Source organism: Rosa chinensis, chromosome 6, assembly GCF_002994745.2.
Source record: "Rosa chinensis cultivar Old Blush chromosome 6, RchiOBHm-V2, whole genome shotgun sequence".
Taxonomy (NCBI): Eukaryota; Viridiplantae; Streptophyta; class Magnoliopsida; order Rosales; family Rosaceae; genus Rosa; species Rosa chinensis.
Genome location: NC_037093.1, coordinates 42,350,688 through 42,368,554, shown reverse-complemented (window position 1 = coordinate 42,368,554; position 17,867 = coordinate 42,350,688). Strand labels below are relative to the sequence as shown.

General features: G+C 40.5%; 3 protein-coding genes across 3 annotated transcripts; 2 read left to right on the top strand and 1 right to left on the bottom strand.

Moving 5' to 3' along the window:
* Positions 1–4,980: 4,980 nt before the first annotated feature.
* Positions 4,981–7,011, top strand: LOC112173350 (tRNA(His) guanylyltransferase 1). The gene has a single exon (XM_024310960.2). The coding sequence runs from the start codon at positions 5,357–5,359 to the stop codon at positions 6,923–6,925; it is 1,569 nt and encodes a 522-aa protein (XP_024166728.1). The 5' UTR covers positions 4,981–5,356; the 3' UTR covers positions 6,926–7,011.
* A 6,266-nt stretch (positions 7,012–13,277) lies between these two features.
* On the bottom strand, positions 13,278–15,853 carry LOC112173351 (GPI mannosyltransferase 1). The gene is made up of 4 exons (XM_024310961.2): positions 15,472–15,853; positions 15,181–15,363; positions 14,088–14,632; positions 13,278–13,826 (listed from the first exon to the last, which is right to left on the bottom strand). Exons 1-4 carry the CDS (start codon positions 15,740–15,742, stop codon positions 13,515–13,517), a joined length of 1,311 nt encoding a protein of 436 aa, XP_024166729.1. The 5' UTR covers positions 15,743–15,853; the 3' UTR covers positions 13,278–13,514.
* A 343-nt stretch (positions 15,854–16,196) lies between these two features.
* Positions 16,197–17,724, top strand: LOC112172169 (heterodimeric geranylgeranyl pyrophosphate synthase small subunit, chloroplastic). Its single transcript, XM_024309407.2, has 2 exons — positions 16,197–16,646; positions 16,922–17,724. Exons 1-2 carry the CDS (start codon positions 16,311–16,313, stop codon positions 17,573–17,575), a joined length of 990 nt encoding a protein of 329 aa, XP_024165175.1. The 5' UTR covers positions 16,197–16,310; the 3' UTR covers positions 17,576–17,724.
* Positions 17,725–17,867: the final 143 nt, after the last annotated feature.

The window sequence follows — 17,867 nt, the reverse complement described above, 5'->3', positions numbered from 1 at the left end:
TTCGTGATGACATAAATCCTTCATACGAACTCCAAAAAGAGTAAGACTGATTTCATTTGAAGGATGGGAATGCCTACTTTTCAAGTACTGGTGCTTTCAAGAAAGATTGGACGTAGAAAACTACTAAAAGAAACCGAAAGAAAAAGACAGTATTGTTGTGTACAGAAATTCCTGCAGCAGACCTGCAACTTTGAAAAATCATAAGTAATTCTAGAAAAAAAAATTTTAGGAGATTCCAATTCTGAAACGATCTTTAAGATGTCTACTGCAATTTGTAAGAAGATAATAATTTCAAGTTCCCAACCAAACTGTACAGTTTTCAGTAGAAGTGCAACTGGGTCAGAAACTCAGAAACACAAATTCACATTTGCAGAACCTCTTTTCTACCTTGAGTTTTTACCAATGAATCGTAAATAGAAGAGCTGGAACTTAACAAAAACAAACCAAAAGACTCAAAATCAATTGTATCACCAGTTAGACAAACATAGCAAGGACTTTGGAAAAGAAGGAACTTATGGATCTCTCTGCTCTGCTCTACCAAACCACCCACCTTCATTCCCATATCAATCGATCTCTCTCCAACTTTCAACACCACAGAACACGAAATGGAATTGAAAGAAAGATTGTTGTAACTGAATCCTTTTAAAAGCAAGGTAAATTAACAATTAATGGAAGTGCTTCCTAACTGAGGAGATGTCATTTGTGACTAGAGAAACTAGAGAAGAAGTTCAATTATAAAGCACGCACCTAGAGAAACAAGAAACCCCCAAAAGCAAAGACGACGCTACAGCTCCACCTAAAGCACGCACCAGCTAGCTAAAACCAAAACACAACAAACCCAATTCTGATTTCAGCATAGTCAAAACAAGATGAACACCCAACACATAATTGAATATCCAAAACAAATAAAGGTAATATCCAAAACAAATAAAGGTAAACCTTCTCAATGTTCATAATCAATTCTCACTGTATTAATAACCTAACTTAGACGAAAGTGTAATCGCTATCAAACATAACAATGAATGAGAACAAAGAGAGTGGATAGTTTGAAGGAGCTGAATCATTGGACTATAAGATAGACTTAGAAGCAGCTTTAGTTTTATCTGGGCACATTTAGTTTTAGCGACTCTTACGGTAGAAGGCCTTCCTCAAGGGGTTCCCAAGTATCAGTTATGTCGATGGATCCAATTGTAGTATACTGGTGAAGACCGACAATTCTTCTCTGGAATACAAGTAATAAGACTAACTTGTTAGCCTATTAGATCTGGTGAACATATAACCATCCAACATAGTGATACACAATGAGACATCTAACCTTAATTAGCTCCACAATCGTCACAGTCTTGTTGATAGCTCTTCCCATAGCCTTGAAAACAATTTCGTCCGAACCCTTGTCCTGCGATACATTGAAGAAATTTATACACACTATTGAAAAGCACCACATCATAGTAACTAGATGCTATCCATCAGAGAAGCCTATTACAACAACAACCAGCAGCATAATACACATGTATATCCATGAGTTGCCTATATATCATACAATTGCATTTTCAACTTGCATAAGCAGTATATCTTACCAACCAATTGCATATATAGATAGCTAGCTAACTAAAAAAAAATTATCACAAGTTCAATAACTATTCCGTGTTCCCAAACGGCATTCATCAAAACAAATTCATACATCTGACTAATATCATTACAAAATTCACCACATATCATAGAAATCCACAAGTTTAAACACTAAAATTTCGAGTATGCTAAAAAAAATTTAAACATACTAATCAACAGGCACCACTTTTTACTTAAAAATGAGAGGCCAAAATTAGATAAGAGACCTGGAGCAGAGTCATGGCATAAGTGATGTAGTTTCGCATCCTCCCTTGGCTCGTAATCCTAATCTCATTCTCATCAATTGGCGTCTCTGCTCTTGGCTTCTCCACTCTCTGGTACCGATCCATCTTTGTTTTCAAAACACCAAACAAAATTGAACCACATTAGAGCCATGCATCAAAATCAAACCACATAAGCAACTAAGTCGCAGACTCAGAGACACAAACACACAGGCCGTAGAAAATTTAAACAAAACGCAGGAAAAAGAGAGAGAGTGATTCAGAGAAATTTACAGAGGAAAAAGGAGGGAGTGACAGAATCAGGAGGAGGAGGAAGAAGAAGAAGAAGAGGAGGTTGGATCTGGGAGAAACATACCGTGTTTTAGGTTGAAAAGATGGCCAGAGATCGAAGAGGGTTAAGGAACAGCGATGGCATAGCTTTAGGGGTCGTGTACGGTGGTTCGGCGATCTCGATTGAGGGTAGGGTGGCTGGGTTTTGTTCTCCATCGCCTAGGCTATCTTTTGGTGGTGGCAATGCCAAAAGTCGATGGCCGGAAGTCGAGCTTTCCGGCGTGACAGAGAGATGGTGAGAGGAAGAAGAGGGGAGCCGGGGAGAGAGATAGAGAGAGGGGCGTGTGCGGCCGAGAGAGGAAGAAGGAGCAAATGGGCTAGGGTTCTTTCCTTTAAATACTAGTCAATGTGAAATGTAAAATTTGGTGGAATGGAGGGAAATGAAAATTGAAAATTTGGCAAAGTGTTAACTAGCTAGCATATATACTGAACCCTAAAACTCAGACAACATCAATTCAGGAACATTGTCTGAAAGAGAGTTACACAACAGATAACTAACAAACTGTTGTGTGAATTAAAACAATCAAACAACATCTTTTTCAACCATTGTATTAATAGCAATTGCACAACAGAGAAGTAATAACTGTGTGTGATTAAAAACAATCAGACGACATCTTTTTTCAACCATTGTGTTGATCAACCTTAAACAACATCAATGTAATAACTGTTGTCTGAATTGATTGAATCAGACAACATAAAAAAAAACAACCATTGTCTGATTTACAATTGCACAACAGTAATGTAACAACTGTCGTCTAATTTAAAAATTCAGATGACAGAATTTTTTTTGCTGTTGTCTGATTATTTCAAACGACAGTTAAAATGTTTGTTGTCGTCTGATATGTGTTGTCTTATTCATTTTTTGGTGTAGTGGCATAGTACTAATGGAGGATCCCCGTACCTCTACGTATTTGATTGTATAATGAGTAAGTCTATTTCTGTGTACCACTATGGGTACTACCACTATCTTCTTGTCTGTCTATGCCCTTAAATGGCAGCGGAATGGTATGTAATGGCTTATTCTTGCTTCAGATGAATGATATTATCGCCCCTTGAGCTAATTCAAAAAAAAAATATCTTGTTATTCCCTCTCCTTTCAATTTCATCAGCAACACCTTTGTACTTGCAATTTAAATCAATTGTGTCCAATGAGCCGTCCATATCAGCTGTCAAGTCAAGATCTGGCAGTGACCAACTGATCGAGTGGGCCCACTTTAATGGATAAATTCGACATTTCGCTTAATTTTCCTTCCAAAACTCTTAAGCAGCAAAAAAAAAACATAAATAAACTCATTGAATGACCTCAAATTTTGAGATTTTCGGATCCCAAACATGGATCTCATTTTATTTGATGGAATACCAATATTTAAGTGATATCTAAAATAGGGAATTTAAAAAAATGCCTAGCGCTCTGCTAGGGTTGGGAGAGCGCCGCTCTTGGCCTCTCTGTACCTTACTCCATCAACGATGGAGCGAAATTCCGGCGTTGTTCTCGACGTCGATACCTTGGCGCACCGCTCATACCATATCGCCTGATAAGTCGTGGTTCGCAATCTTGCAAGCGACGACCTCTTTTTCTCAGACACTATTTGATCATGTCGGTTCTTTTCTAAGGAGGGAAGTGGTTGCGATGCAGATCTGGACTGGGTTGGCACCGAGAGTTCGTCATCTTTGTCCAATCCGAGCTCGACTGAAATCGGAGGAAAGTGGTTCAGATCTGGTTGCATTGTGGCAGAAGTTGGTGGCTCGATTTTGGCCTATGGCAATTTCTTCCCTTCAGACCATCTCTGATCGTGTCTCTGTGCAATGGGGAGTAGCCATGGCAACGTTGCCTTTTCGGATCAGGAAGGCCCCGAGAGTTGGGCGTCTTTGGACATCTCGAGCATGGCTCAAGTCGACGGTGTGCGTCCCTGGACTGGTGGTGAGTGAGGGGCTCGTGAGGGGCAATTTTTCGATCCACTGTTGCAGCGGCAATCAGGGTGGAGCAGCACATGGGCTTTGGGCTGGACCGGCGCTACATGTGGTGGAGGCGGGTGGAGTCGCGTTGGTGGGACCGGGTTGTGCCTTCTCCAACGACGGGCGGTGGAGTAGCTGTCGGAGCCGTGATCAAGGTTGGTGCCCAGAGAGGCGTTGGGTGCCCATAGTAGATCCTGGTGGGCCTGGGCCTCTTCTGTTGGGTTGGTCAAGTAGGGCTTTGGGCTAGGTCTTCCTTCTTGGGGCTTGGCAGCTGGTGAATGAGCCCGAAGCTGTTAGGGTTCCCATTTGGGATCCAGGAGACTCTTTTTGGGCCCTAAATGTATCTGCATGTTGGAATTGCTTCTTTGGTTACTTAGGTAAAAGATTGTTCTCTATCCAGTGCATTATTTTGCGAGGAGTAGGTAAGGTCGATCACACTACCGGCGGTTACCTTGATAAAAGATTACCCTCTATTCGACGTATTTCTTTGCGTGGAAGTATGGTCGACCATACTATTAGTACCGTTTTACATAGCCTGGACTCTGTCTGGTGCCTCATCAAATGGTTAATTGCATTCCTTTGTACCCTTGCTATGTTTTATTTCCGATGCTTTATTGCATCTAGTATTTCTCTTGCTATTTTATATTTTGATGTAGTTTCTACATCTATAAGTTGTAATTTTTCTTATGTTTATTATTAATAAAATGGTTGACTATTCCTCTCAAAAAAAAATGTGATATATAAAATATCTGAAAAACTAGTTTTTAAATACTAATATTCGATACCTCAATCAAATTTCCACAAATATGAGTACTCTAGACCGAAATTTCGAACCTATTCCTGTAGGCGTCTAGTTACGGTTAAATCAATAACGGACGATGCTTATACTGGTCTCTCCCACATCGAAAAGGGTAGAAAGCTCGAGTCTTCCGACGCCTAACGACAAAAAGCAAATCCGCAACACAAAAAGTTTTTGGAAATAAGGGATCGAATATTTTTGCTTGGTCTCTACCCACCAATCCACCATCCTGGGAAAGGTTGAAACGAAATCAGCCATTCTCGTTGGACCCAAATTGGGTAGAATCCTCGACAGCCTAGTTGTGGAATTTTACGGTAAGGAAGCAAAACATTGAATTGTGCTCTTGTGCATATTAGGTGTTTGATAAAAGTCCTCTGAGACTCGCGATCCAAGGAAGCCTCTTCCCATTTATGTAGACAAGATGGCAAACAGCAAATACGAGTACGTCAAGTCCTACGAGTTTGAAGACGAGGTTTTCCTGCCCAACTTGATCGTCGTTCGCATCGACGGCCGTGATTTTCGAACTTTTGCTGAAGTGCATGAGTTTGAGAAACCAAATGATGAGGTAGCACTCAACTTGATGAATTCATGTGCAGTTTCAGTGTCGGAGGAGTTTCCGGACATAGTGTTCTCGTATGGGTTCAGTGACGAGTTCAGCTTTGTCTTCAAGAAGACGTCCAAGTTCCACCAGAGGCGTGCCAGCAAAGTAGAGTCCATTGTTGTATCCTTCTTCACCTCGGTGTATGTCTCGAAATGGAGGGAATTTTTCCCTAGTAAGGAGCTGAGATACCCTCCTTCGTTTCACTCACGGGTTATAGCCTGCGCTACGATTGAGGTTCTTCAATCGTACCTTCTGTGGAGACAGAGTAGTTGTCATACAAGCAACCTGCACGGTACTTGCCTATGGGAGCTTGTAAAAGATGGGAAGACGGAAAGCGAAGCACTGGAGTTACTGAAGGGAGCCAGTAAAGAAGAGAAAAACAGCCTTCTTTTTGAAAAGTTTGACATCATCTATCAAAAATTGGATGCTATATTCCGTCAAGGATCCTGCATTTTGAAAACTGAGGTGATGGACGTTGTGAAGCACAATGAGAATGGTTCTCCTGTGGAGAGGCTTAGGAAAAAGTTAAGAATACTTCATTCAAAGAACATAGCTGGGCGAAGTTTTTGGAACGAGCATGCAAGTCTTAGGAATGAGCTCGGTATATTTACAAGGGACATTGGAAAAGTTGAACCCGATTATCTCAGGTCCTTCCAGTTTGGGAACAAATTGATGCCATCAACGTGGATTGTTATTAGAATCGATGGTTGCCACTTTCACAGGTTTACTGAAGTTCATGAGTTTGTGAAGCCGAATGATGAGCAAGCTCTCAACCTTATGAATTCATGTGCTGTTGCTGTGGTGAAAGAATTTCCAGACATTATTTTCTCCTATGGCGTGAGCGATGAATACAGCTTTGTTTTCAAGAAGAATTCTCAGTTCTGTCAAAGGCAAGCAAGTGAGATGGTATCTGTCATTGTGTCATTCTTCACTTCCTCATATGTGACGAAGTGGAGTGGTTTCTTCCCTCAGAAAGAGTTGAAGTGCCCTCCTTATTTTGATGGGCGCGCTGTATGTTATCCGTCATCTGATATTCTTCGAGATTATCTGGCATGGAGGCAAGTTGACTGCCATATCAACAATCAATACAATACTTGTTTTTGGAAGCTTGTTATGTCTGGAAAAGGCAAAAGTGAAGCTCAGAATTTTCTTAAGGGTACTCAAGCAGGCGACAAAGATAGACTGCTTAAGCAATTTGGTATTGACTACAACAAGTTACAAGTTATGTTTCGCCAAGGTTCATCCATTTTCTGGGATAAGGGAGATATTATAACGATGAACACGAATGAGGCGTCTGTTGAAAAGTCTGGGGAAAAAGTTGTTGTAGAACATTGTAATATTATTGAGCCAAGTTTTTGGCACGCACACCCAACTATTCTGCATGGGTGATGCTGTGAAGCACTAGGTAAAAACACTTGCTACCAGAATATATCACTGGAAATTCTATTCGAGTAATGCATTTTTACAGAGATTTATGATTAGATTGATGAGTTCTAGAAAATCAGGAAGAAAAGCTTCCTATTTGATTTGCACTTACGTTGGCAATTTGCCAACAATTCTGTAGGAAAGGGTTCCTCTATTATACTTGATGTGAAAATTTTCTGCAATAATTTAAAATTTTTTTTTTGGATATATGGGGGCCAAAAGGCCCAAAGAACAAACACAAAGAAAACAATCAGGAAGTAACAACTACATTCCTAGTTCTAACAGTTTCACACAAGTAATCAAGAGCAAGATTCACAACTTGTGGAGGAGGTTGCTGAAAGTACTGCACTCCAAACTCAGACCCCAATCTGGACTTGGAGAGAATATCAGCCACCATATTGATCTCTCTAAACACATGTGAGACTTCACACGAAGAGAGCTTATTCTGCAGAAACTTACACCTACTTATCACACTATGCAAAGGATGAAGATCATCCACCCCTTGATTTAGCATTTGAACTAAAATTTCAGAATCAGATTCAATGAGAACATAAACACACTTAAGGGAGCAGGTGAGCCTTAAACCCAGCAGGAGACCCCAAGCTTCTGCCTCAAGAACAGAACCACTCCCTAAGCAAGCAGAGAAACCAGATATCCAATTACCATCACAATCTCTAATAACCCCCCAGCTCCAATACTTCCATTTTGAGTTCTAACTTTCACCCATCCAGGAGGAGGCTTAGTCCATTTAACAGTCACAGCAACTTTTTCAGTGACACGAGTGTCACAGGTATGAGCACGACCCCATTCAGTCACAGTATCCAAAATAACAGTAACAGGGTCAAAAGGGCACCGGAACTCACTATCAAAAATTCTCTTGCATCTCCATTTCCAAATAAACCAACATGTGAAAATAAAGATATTTACCCACATCAGACCACCATAACAACGAAGTTTGCAATGAGTGTTAGCATGCAACCAGCCATTCCAATCTACGTTCCAAGTCCTAGCAATTGAGTCAGAGCACATAATCTTATTCCATATACGTTGAGCCATGGGACAGTCTCTAAGCAAATGTAGCAAAGTTTCTGGACAATTAGGACAGCAAGAACAACTTGGATCAACAGTAAGATGTCTCTTAGCCCTTTCTACATTAGATAACAGCTTACCATGACAAACCAACCAAAAGAAAGTCCGTAATTTGGGAGGAATAGATAATCGCCAAATATACACCCAAGGAAATAAAGCAAAGTTTTCATGTTGAATTAAGCAGAGATAAGCAGATTTCATTGAAAATTTCCCATTGGAATTAGCTCCCCAAATCATTTTATCAACCCCGCCGCCATCAAAATTAACAGGAATTCTAACAATTTCATTGATGGTATTTTCATCAAGAACTGAACTTAAGAAGTTCATGTCCCATCCCACATCATTCCAGCAATCATTGACCTTAAGATGAAGATCAATAGCAGAGGCATTTGAAATTTTCTGAATTAGGGGTCCTATTCCTAACCAATTGTCATACCAGAAATTAATGAGAGAACCATCACCAACCCTCCAACAAAGGCCTTGAGTAAGCAATTTAGCCCCATAAACAATTCCCCTCCAGGTACTAGAACAACTAGAAGGACAAGAGTAATTAGAGTGGAAAAGAGATTGAGATTTCACATACTTTTTGTTGAGAACATCGCACCAAAGCCCGTTATCTTTCTGAAACATTCTCCAACCAATCTTTGCTAACATAGCCTGATTCATATGAACAGCTTTCTTCAAACCCAAACCACCATTAGATTTAGGCCTGCAAACAAGGTCCCAATTTATCATATGAACTTTCTTTTTTTCATCACAGTCACCCCATAAAAAATCTCTAGACAGTTTATCCAGGGAATTGCACATAGAAATAGGGAGTTTAGCTGTTTGCATTGCATAAATAGGCATGGTAGATGATACAGCTTGAACCAAGGTGAGTCTCCCAGCAAAACTAAGAGCTTTACTCTTCCACCCTGTAAGTTTACTCTGAACTTTTTCAACAATAGGACGATACGTTTGCTTCGTCACATAAGAGTGAATAAGGGGCATCCCAAGATAATTACCCAAGTTGGTAGTAAGAACAGAACCACAAATTTTGCTAATTTTCCGAGTAAGCTTCTTGCGGGTATTAGGAGAGCAGAACAAAAGAGATTTATTGAAGCTTACCTCCTGCCCAGATAGGTTACAAAAGATATCCAAACACCTCTTCATAACTTTGGCTTGAGAACAACTTGCTTCAGAGAAAAGAATCAGATCATCTGCAAAAAAATAGATGTGAAATGAGAGGTCCCGATCTAGAGGCTTTCACGGGTTTCCATTTCCCTACATTAACAGCTGAGCAAATTAGGTGAGACAACTTCTCCATACAAAGAACAAAGAGATAGGGGGAGAGAGGATCTCCCCGTCTTATTCCTCTACTAGCTTTAAAACAAGAAGAAAGTTCACCATTCACACAAACCTGGAAGCTGGTAGTAGTTACACAATTCATGATCAATTTGGTAAGCTTATCAGGAAATTGGGCTTCAACTAAAACTGATTCAATAAAACTCCAATGCAATCTATCATAGGCCTTGGACAGATCAATTTTCCAGGCCATAAAACCTTTGGAGCCATGAGAGTGTTGAAACTTATAAAGGACTTCTTGAGCAATGATAATATTATCATAAATTTGCCTCCCTGGAACAAAACTAACTTGATTGGGGCCTCTGAGATTAGAAAGGTAGGGGCGAATCCTAGCCACCAAAACTTTGGATATAGTCTTATAAAGAGTACAACAAAGGCTAATCGGTCTAAACAACGACATATCTTGTGGGCTTATCACTTTGGGAACAAGAGTAATGAGGGTGTGATTGAGGCCGTCAGGAATTTTCCCATGAGTAAAGGCATCAGTCACCAAACTAACAATCTCAGCAGATAAAAGATTCCAATGCTTCTGGTAGAAAAGGGCAGGGAACCCGTCGACACTAGGAGCCTTTAGACTTCCAATACTAAATAAGGCACTTTGCACTTCCCCAACAGAAATTGATCTACTCATCCAATTGAGAGCATCAAAATCCAAACTAGGAAAAAGGTAAGGAATAACAAACCTGATGTCTTCAGAGGGATTATGAGTGAACAGAGCTTGAAAGAAAGCAGCAGCAATGTTTTTCATAGTAGGAAGATCAGTGCAATGCTCACCAGATTGATTAAGCAACCCTTCAATTTTATTTCTTCGTCTTCTCACCATAGTGGAAAGGTGAAAGAACTTTGTATTTCTGTCTCCATTTTGAAGCCAAGTAACTCTGGATTTTTGTTGCCAGTACACAGCTTCTTGATCTCTAATTTGCTCATATTCCCTAATGAGATCTTCCTCCAGATTGACAAGAAAAGGATTATGCTTTTTACAAAGGCTCTTTTGAATACCAGTAATTCTAGCTAAGAGTTTTCTTTTCTTTCTAAAGATATTACCAACAACATTGGTATTCCACTCTTGAAGATCCGAAGCAAGCATATTCACTTTATTGATAATATCTCCATTATAACTCTGCCATTTTCTCTTAACAAGCTCAGGGTAAGTCTCCTGCTGGAACCACATAGCTTGGAAGCGAAACGGTTTATTAGTACCATGAGAATCAACATTAGAAGAGAACTGTAACAGTAAAGGGCAGTGATCTGATTTCATACGAGGAAGGTGTTGAATGAAAGCTTCAGGGAAAGCAAACCTCCACTCATCAGTACAAAAACCCCTATCCAACCTTTCTTTAACTCTTTTATCAGTCCAAGTGAAATCTGGCCCCTGAAAACCAACATCAATCAAACCAAAGCTATCAACCCAAGTTTTCATACCACCAAACTTACCAATCAAGGATCCTCCATTTTTGTCTGCACTACTATAAAGTTCATTGAAATCTCCAATAATCAACCAGGGTAATTGAATATTAGAAGAAAAAGTAGATAAGTAACTCCAAAGAGAATTCCTCACCGAATGAGTAGGACTAGCATATAAAGCCGTAAGGATCCATTCTTGTCTATTCACCACCACCTTAACAGTGACAGACTGAGAATTACTATCAACAAAAGAAACAGAAACTTTATTTTTATCATATAAGACCCAAATGCCACCAGAGAAACCCCTTGCTTCCTCAACCTCGGCATCAGGGAAACCATGTCTTCTAAGAAACCTTTTAACACGAGCATAGGGCACACGAGGTTCACATATAACAAGAATATCCATCTTATGTAAATTAATAAGATCAGAAATTGCTGATTGAAATTTCTTACCTCCAGCACCTCTCACATTCCAACATAGTAGTTTAAACAGTGATAAGGCAAAGAAGTAAAGGGCAGACACCCAATTAAGCATCAGTCATACCTTCCCCAACTTGAGAAGGCAGACTATCATTATTAGTCAACATGCTAATATCAGCAAATGTTTGTTCAACAAAGTTCTCAGATGCCTCTGACTTAGACAAATATTTTCCGGAATCCACCAAAGTCTCCTCTGGGGGACAATGCCCAAAGATCGCTGAGATTCCATTACCAAGGACATTAGCATCCACATTTTCAAAAGAGAGCTTTTTGAAAACATGGGGCTGCTGTTTGGTAACGGATGAAATCAACCCTTTTGCCTTCCTCTGGTACTGCATAGCAGCTTTGGAACCACTACTACTCCCAATATTAGAGACATCTTTCATAGGAAGTCGAGAAGAACTTTTAGCATGCAATGCAGAAGAAGAATTCTCTTTCAACACAGATTTATGATTACCATGCCCAAAAGAAGATTGTTTACCCGGAGAATTGGTGTTCTTCAAAGTGGTAGTAGAGGTAGTAGTACTCTTGGTCTTAGCAGCCAATGTAGAATTCTTCTTCTTCTCTTGGAAACTCTGCCATAATTTCACAATAGGGGGGTTATTATCAGTAGGAGTGTCATTCATGGTCAGCTCAAGCTCCACAGAGTCAATACCACCCTCCTCTTGCAGAATAGCAAACCTAGAGCCATTTATAGCATTCTTCTTAGATCCTCCATTTTCTCCAACTCTCTTTTTGTTTCTGTAACTCATTAACATCCAGGGTCTCATATCCTCCTTGATTATAGCATTCTGAGATTGGGGAGTCAAAGGTGACTTGTGGGAAGCATCCACCACCTGTTGGGCATCAATCATATTGTTTTCGGTGGAGTCATTGACGTCACCAATCACAGTAGCAATAGGAGCTTGGGGTTGAGCTGAATTTCTAAGCCTAGAATGAAGAGTGGGACATTTATCCTTAGAGTGACCAAAACAACCACATTAAAAACAGATTAGTGAGATTCCCTCATAAACCACATTATAAGCAACAGATTCAACTTCAACAAATGGACGTAGAGGTTTGTTTAGGTCCACTTCAATGCAAACACGAGCAAATTTCCCTCTTGACTGGCCAAGAGTAAGCTGATCAACCTTAACAACATCACTGAGAATTTTACCAATTTTGGCCACAGTATAATCCTTAAAGTATTTGACAAGCAACCCCAATATTCGAACCCACAGAGCCATTTTACCAATGAATTCAATCATGGGGTCAAAATCAGGCCTCCATTTTCTAACAATTAGGGTCTGCCCGACCAAAATCCAAGGTCCACCACAGAGAGCAGTGTTCATATCTTCTCAACATAAACTCAAAAGAATTGACCTGCCAACCCCCCTTGACCTGCCACTTCCTTTTCAGACCTCTCAACATAAACTCAAAAGAATTGGTAGAGTTTGGCCTTCCCATAAGCTTAACAATCACAGCACATCTCCAATCATAGTCCAATTTATTATGCACTTTTTCAGAGAATGAAACATTTTGACCATGCTTACCTTGAGAATAGATGCAGTCCTCATCAGTGAATTCAAACTCCTCCGTCATGGTTTTTCGATACCGATCCACCGAATTCTTAAGCGTACTTGCATAGCTCAACGGGGGTTGCTGGGTAGGAGCAGAATGAACACTAGAATCAAGATCCTCCATCTGAAGAGCTTCCAAATCAGAAGTGATATCACCACCATTCTTCACACGTTTTCGTTGCATCACCGTTGAAACACAATCTCCGCCGCTTCCCGGTGGAAGGGCGGAGAAGACAAACGCCGGCGTAGCCACCAGTCCCCTTAGACAACCCAACGATTGCCAAGAAGAAGGGATCAGCGGAGGCCAATCGGAATCGGAAATTGGGAACAACTGAGTTACGGGAGAAAAAGAAGTAGGCGCGTGAGGCGCGTTCTTTTTCTAGTTCCTTTTAGGCTTTTTCCTGTGCGGTACTAATTTAAAATTTTCGTGTTCATGATTCTTTCTTTAAGAATTTGAAGCTATATTAAATTAAGTGCAAGGCCCGATGAGCAAATGGGTTACCGATAAACAGCTTATAAGGCTTGTTAAATGCCTAAACCTGTACCGGAGTTAAAAATCCAAGACAAAAGAAGAGCAAAATTCCAAAAAACAGCCAATATGTGATTGCCAAAGGCAGTGGTAGAAACACAGCATTAAACTGCCAAAAGCATGTGAACCTGGCCATCAAGCTTTTTAATCACTTCAATTTCTTCGCACCCTTGAGAGTTTTATCCAATCGTGTGAAAAGAGGAGAACATCTGTGATGATTGATGAGTGAAACCAAAACATATGTGTTTGCAGATAGGAACATGATGCCGGCCACCCACAGCTGAAGAAAGACATTCCGTCCCTTGAACTCATGCATATAACCCCACCACAACCAATGAAGTTGACCACCTACCCACAATGCTATGCAAGATAAGCCTTTCCATTTAAGCCTCATATTGCTCCAAGCAAGTGACAGGGGCAAGAGGCAGAAAAACCAGACAAAGTATTGTGCAGTCATTACCTGTCAACAATGGGGTAAAAGTATTAGTTTCCCTTGGTGATGAAATACTTTATTATAGACCAATCCCATATGTTGAAGACTACAAATTTTAACAGAATTGTCACTGATTATAATCACTGAGAAAGTAAGAATCCAAAATCAACAATTCCACGTAAGACAGCCCGATTACAATTTTGCATAATATATGTAAAACTTCATTAACTTGAGCTAGCAATTTATAAACAAAAATGAGTAACAGAGAAAAGTGATAAAGGGAATAACCTTGTTGAATGCCACAAATGCCACTGTCTGCACAAAGCAGCAGAACGGAAGGTCTTGTGCGAAACTCAGAATGAGAACAAGCTGAACTATCAACTGAGGCAAAAATGAGATGAGCTTCTCCAGTACCGAGATTTTATGCTCATATTGAAGGTAGATGTGATAAAAATAAATGGAAAAATTGTGCCTTGGATCAGTACGAGTAAGATGATATAGCAGTGACTCGTGCAGGAAATCCCACCCATATAGATGATAGAAAAGACCAGTTAAAAGGAAGAATATGGCCCCAGATATGAGAGAAAAAAGTATCCTGTCTCGTGTAAACGCACTTTTCACAATTAACCATGGCCGAAGCAGATAGGCAAGTCTCGATTTAAAGCTGCTTTGAGGTGATTCTTGTTGATGATCCCAGCGTTGAAGGCTAGGTTTCTGACCAGGTCGAAACACATGAGGATCAAGAATCAGAAGAATAGGGAGTGCATAGATAATGGGGTAGACTCGGAAGTGGACAACAAGTCCATACCAAAATGCCGCTTGTAACACACGTCCTGTTACGAAGAAACAAACCATAGAGTTAGAAACATATGGGTGATAGGCACAGGAACCATTTCTAAGAAAAAAAAATTAGAGCAGAATTCTACTTGGTTTTCACTGCAGAGATTGTACCCACTAAATGCAAAAGAATTTTCATTTTGAATAGGAAGGACATGGGCATATTGTTATCATAATTTTATTTCTTAAAAGAAAAATTCAAAGACAGTTAATGGTTATGTATGTCAAGCATCTCCATCTCAAAAGAGAACAACCTCAGATATGGTGTAGATGTCATCAAAACATTAGATTAATTACAGAAAGCAACAATTGAAGTGTAGAGTCTATGCTAGTAAGCTACATTATAGAACAGATAACTCACCGGACAGAATAACACAAACAGAATCTAAAACAATCTCATAGGCATTCACTCTTTTGTAACTTTCTGCTAAGGTGCATACACGTAACCGATAATCTCATTTTCATACAACGCATTTATTCATTACGATCATAACAGTAATGCGGAAAACAGAAGGAGAAACGATACAAAGAAAGAAACTTACACCGTTCATGAGACATATAAAGACCCAAAGAATCAAAGCACAAACAATGGGCTCACAGTTTCCACGAGTTCCAATTGTAAACGTAAACGGATTAAACAGCCAAGCCATCACAGAAATCATAGACAAATTCTCCGGCACCCCGCGAAGCTTCAATATGGTCCGTATAAACAAACCCACAAGCAAATCTACACAAATTCAAATAACCCAAAAACCACGTCAACTCAAATTCCGGCAAAAAAGCAGAACCCACATTAAAACTAAGCAAAAAAAACAAAACAAAAAAATTACTGTACCTGCAGCTGAGAAGATGAATTTACCCCAAGAGCGATGAAGAATCGAATTGGGTAGGAGCAAAAACGCGAGCAGAGGAGAGTACCTGTAGGTGGATCTCTCAAATGGGGATTTACCAGAAGCCACTAGTGAAGCTGCGTCCGAAAACACCACGTAATCGATGTCAGTGTACCTCACCTCCATGTGGGTATCCTGCCACTCCCCGTACACGATCAGAACCACCCTCAACATCGCCGAGACCACCAGCAGTGTACGGAACTGTACGGACGCCATCAGTAGGGAAACTCAGATCGGAAGTGAGAGAGTGAGGGTGTTCTATAGGCCTAGGGAGTAGGGATTGCTCTGACTTTCAACAAAAAAACTGTTGCGGTTGTAGTGTGAAAATAATCCGCTGTGAATTAAAACAGTTTCGTTTTTAGTTTGTACATAAAATAACTGCATAGAGTGTTTTAATCTCTGGCCTGCTTCTAAAATCTGCTGCCAGAGTGACGTATAACTTTCATTTAAAACTGTTTTTTATTTACTTACCAAATACAATAAAATCTATGTTTTTTATTTACTTACCAAATACAATAAAATCTAAAATTTTGAACAAAAATTAATTTTTTTTAAAAGCGAACCAATTCCAAACCAGGTCTTAAGTTTTTTTCAAACGGCGATCGATCTAAATAAATGTGCTCAACGAGAGTATTCTCGACATAACAGTAAAAAAGGAAACGACCAATCAAAATCGTTGGACCACCGTAAGAAATAGGTGCTCGATCTACCCAATCACGTTTCTCTAATCTCCTATATCTGCTTCAGTGCTTTCTTTTACTATCAGAGATTTCAGAAATCTGTAATGGCGTTCTCAGTGGTTACGACTCCGGCGCATTTCCACATACCGAAAAAGCTTACTTTCCGAATTCGGTGTTGCGCGGCTTCATCGGTTTCGACCCGATCAAAGTCGACCCGGTTCGATTTGAAAACCTACTGGACGACGCTGATCGCCGATATCAACCACAAGCTTAACGAGGCGGTTCCGGTTCGGTATCCTGAGCTGATCTACGAGTCCATGCGCTACTCTGTTCTCGCCGACGGTGCCAAGAGGGCTTCTCCGGTCATGTGCGTCGCCGCCTGTGAGCTCTTCGGCGGTGACCGCCTCGCCGCGTTCCCCACCGCCTGTGCTCTCGAAATGGTAAGGATCGGTTTTCTATTTTTAGAAAGTAATTAGATTGAACTTAGTGATTGGAAATTTCTTGCTTAGAATTATATTTCGGTGCTTTGAAATTGTTGTTTGGGCTAGAAAGGAACTGAATTGAAGGATGTTATTATGCTTAAAACCCTGTTTGGCTATTTGGGTTGTGCTTATGGGGTGCATTCTTTGCTTAGTTTCAAAATGGGCTGTGGATTTTGTTCTTGGAATTCTGTGATTGGAAGGTGTTTGATGATTTGTCTGAATGAAATTGATAGGTGCATGCAGCTTCACTCATACACGATGATCTTCCTTGCATGGATGACGACCCGTCTCGTCGCGGGCAGCCTTCTAACCACACAGTCTACGGCGAAGACATGGCAATTCTTGCTGGTGATGCTCTGTTTCCTTTAGGATTTCAGCACATTGTGTCAAACACGCCTTCAGATCTTGTGCCAGAGGCTCGACTTCTGCGTGTGATCACGGAGATTGCCAGAACTGTTGGGTCCACCGGCATGGCGGCTGGTCAGTTCCTTGACCTGGAAGGAGGGCCTAATGCGGTTGAATTCGTGCAGGAGAAGAAGTTTGGGGAAATGGGTGAGTGTTCTGCTGTCTGCGGAGGACTGCTAGCTGGTGCCAAAGATGAGGAGGTAGACAGACTGAGGAGGTACGGGAGAGCTGTTGGGGTTTTGTACCAAGTGGTTGATGATATTCTTGAAGAGAAGAAGAATGGTAAGGATGAGAATGAGAAGAAGGAGAAGAAAGGGAAGAGCTATGTGAAAGTTTATGGGGTTGAAAAGGCTATTGAGGTAGCAGAGAAGCTTAGATCCCAAGCTAAGCAGGAGTTAGATGGGTTTGAGAAGTATGGTGATGGTGTGGTGCCACTTCATAGCTTTGTGGATTATGCAGTTGATAGAAGTTTTAGTCTTTAAACTACTCGAGTTGATGCAATATGATGATATATACAGAACCATTTGCATTACCTTGATATGAAATTGATTCAGTGCTTTGTGTGGACTTGTTTTCTACATTTTGTATTAAACTTGCATTAAAATTATTAATGTGGAGGACTTGTGAAGTAGTGATAGAAAGCATTGATACGTAAAACGGTAAAACGGACTAATCAGAATCAACTAGTTTCCCCTGAACCTACCCAAACACTTTCACTCGACTGACCCAAGCCGTACATCTTCCTCCACTGTGAAGTCCACCTCCGTTGCTGAA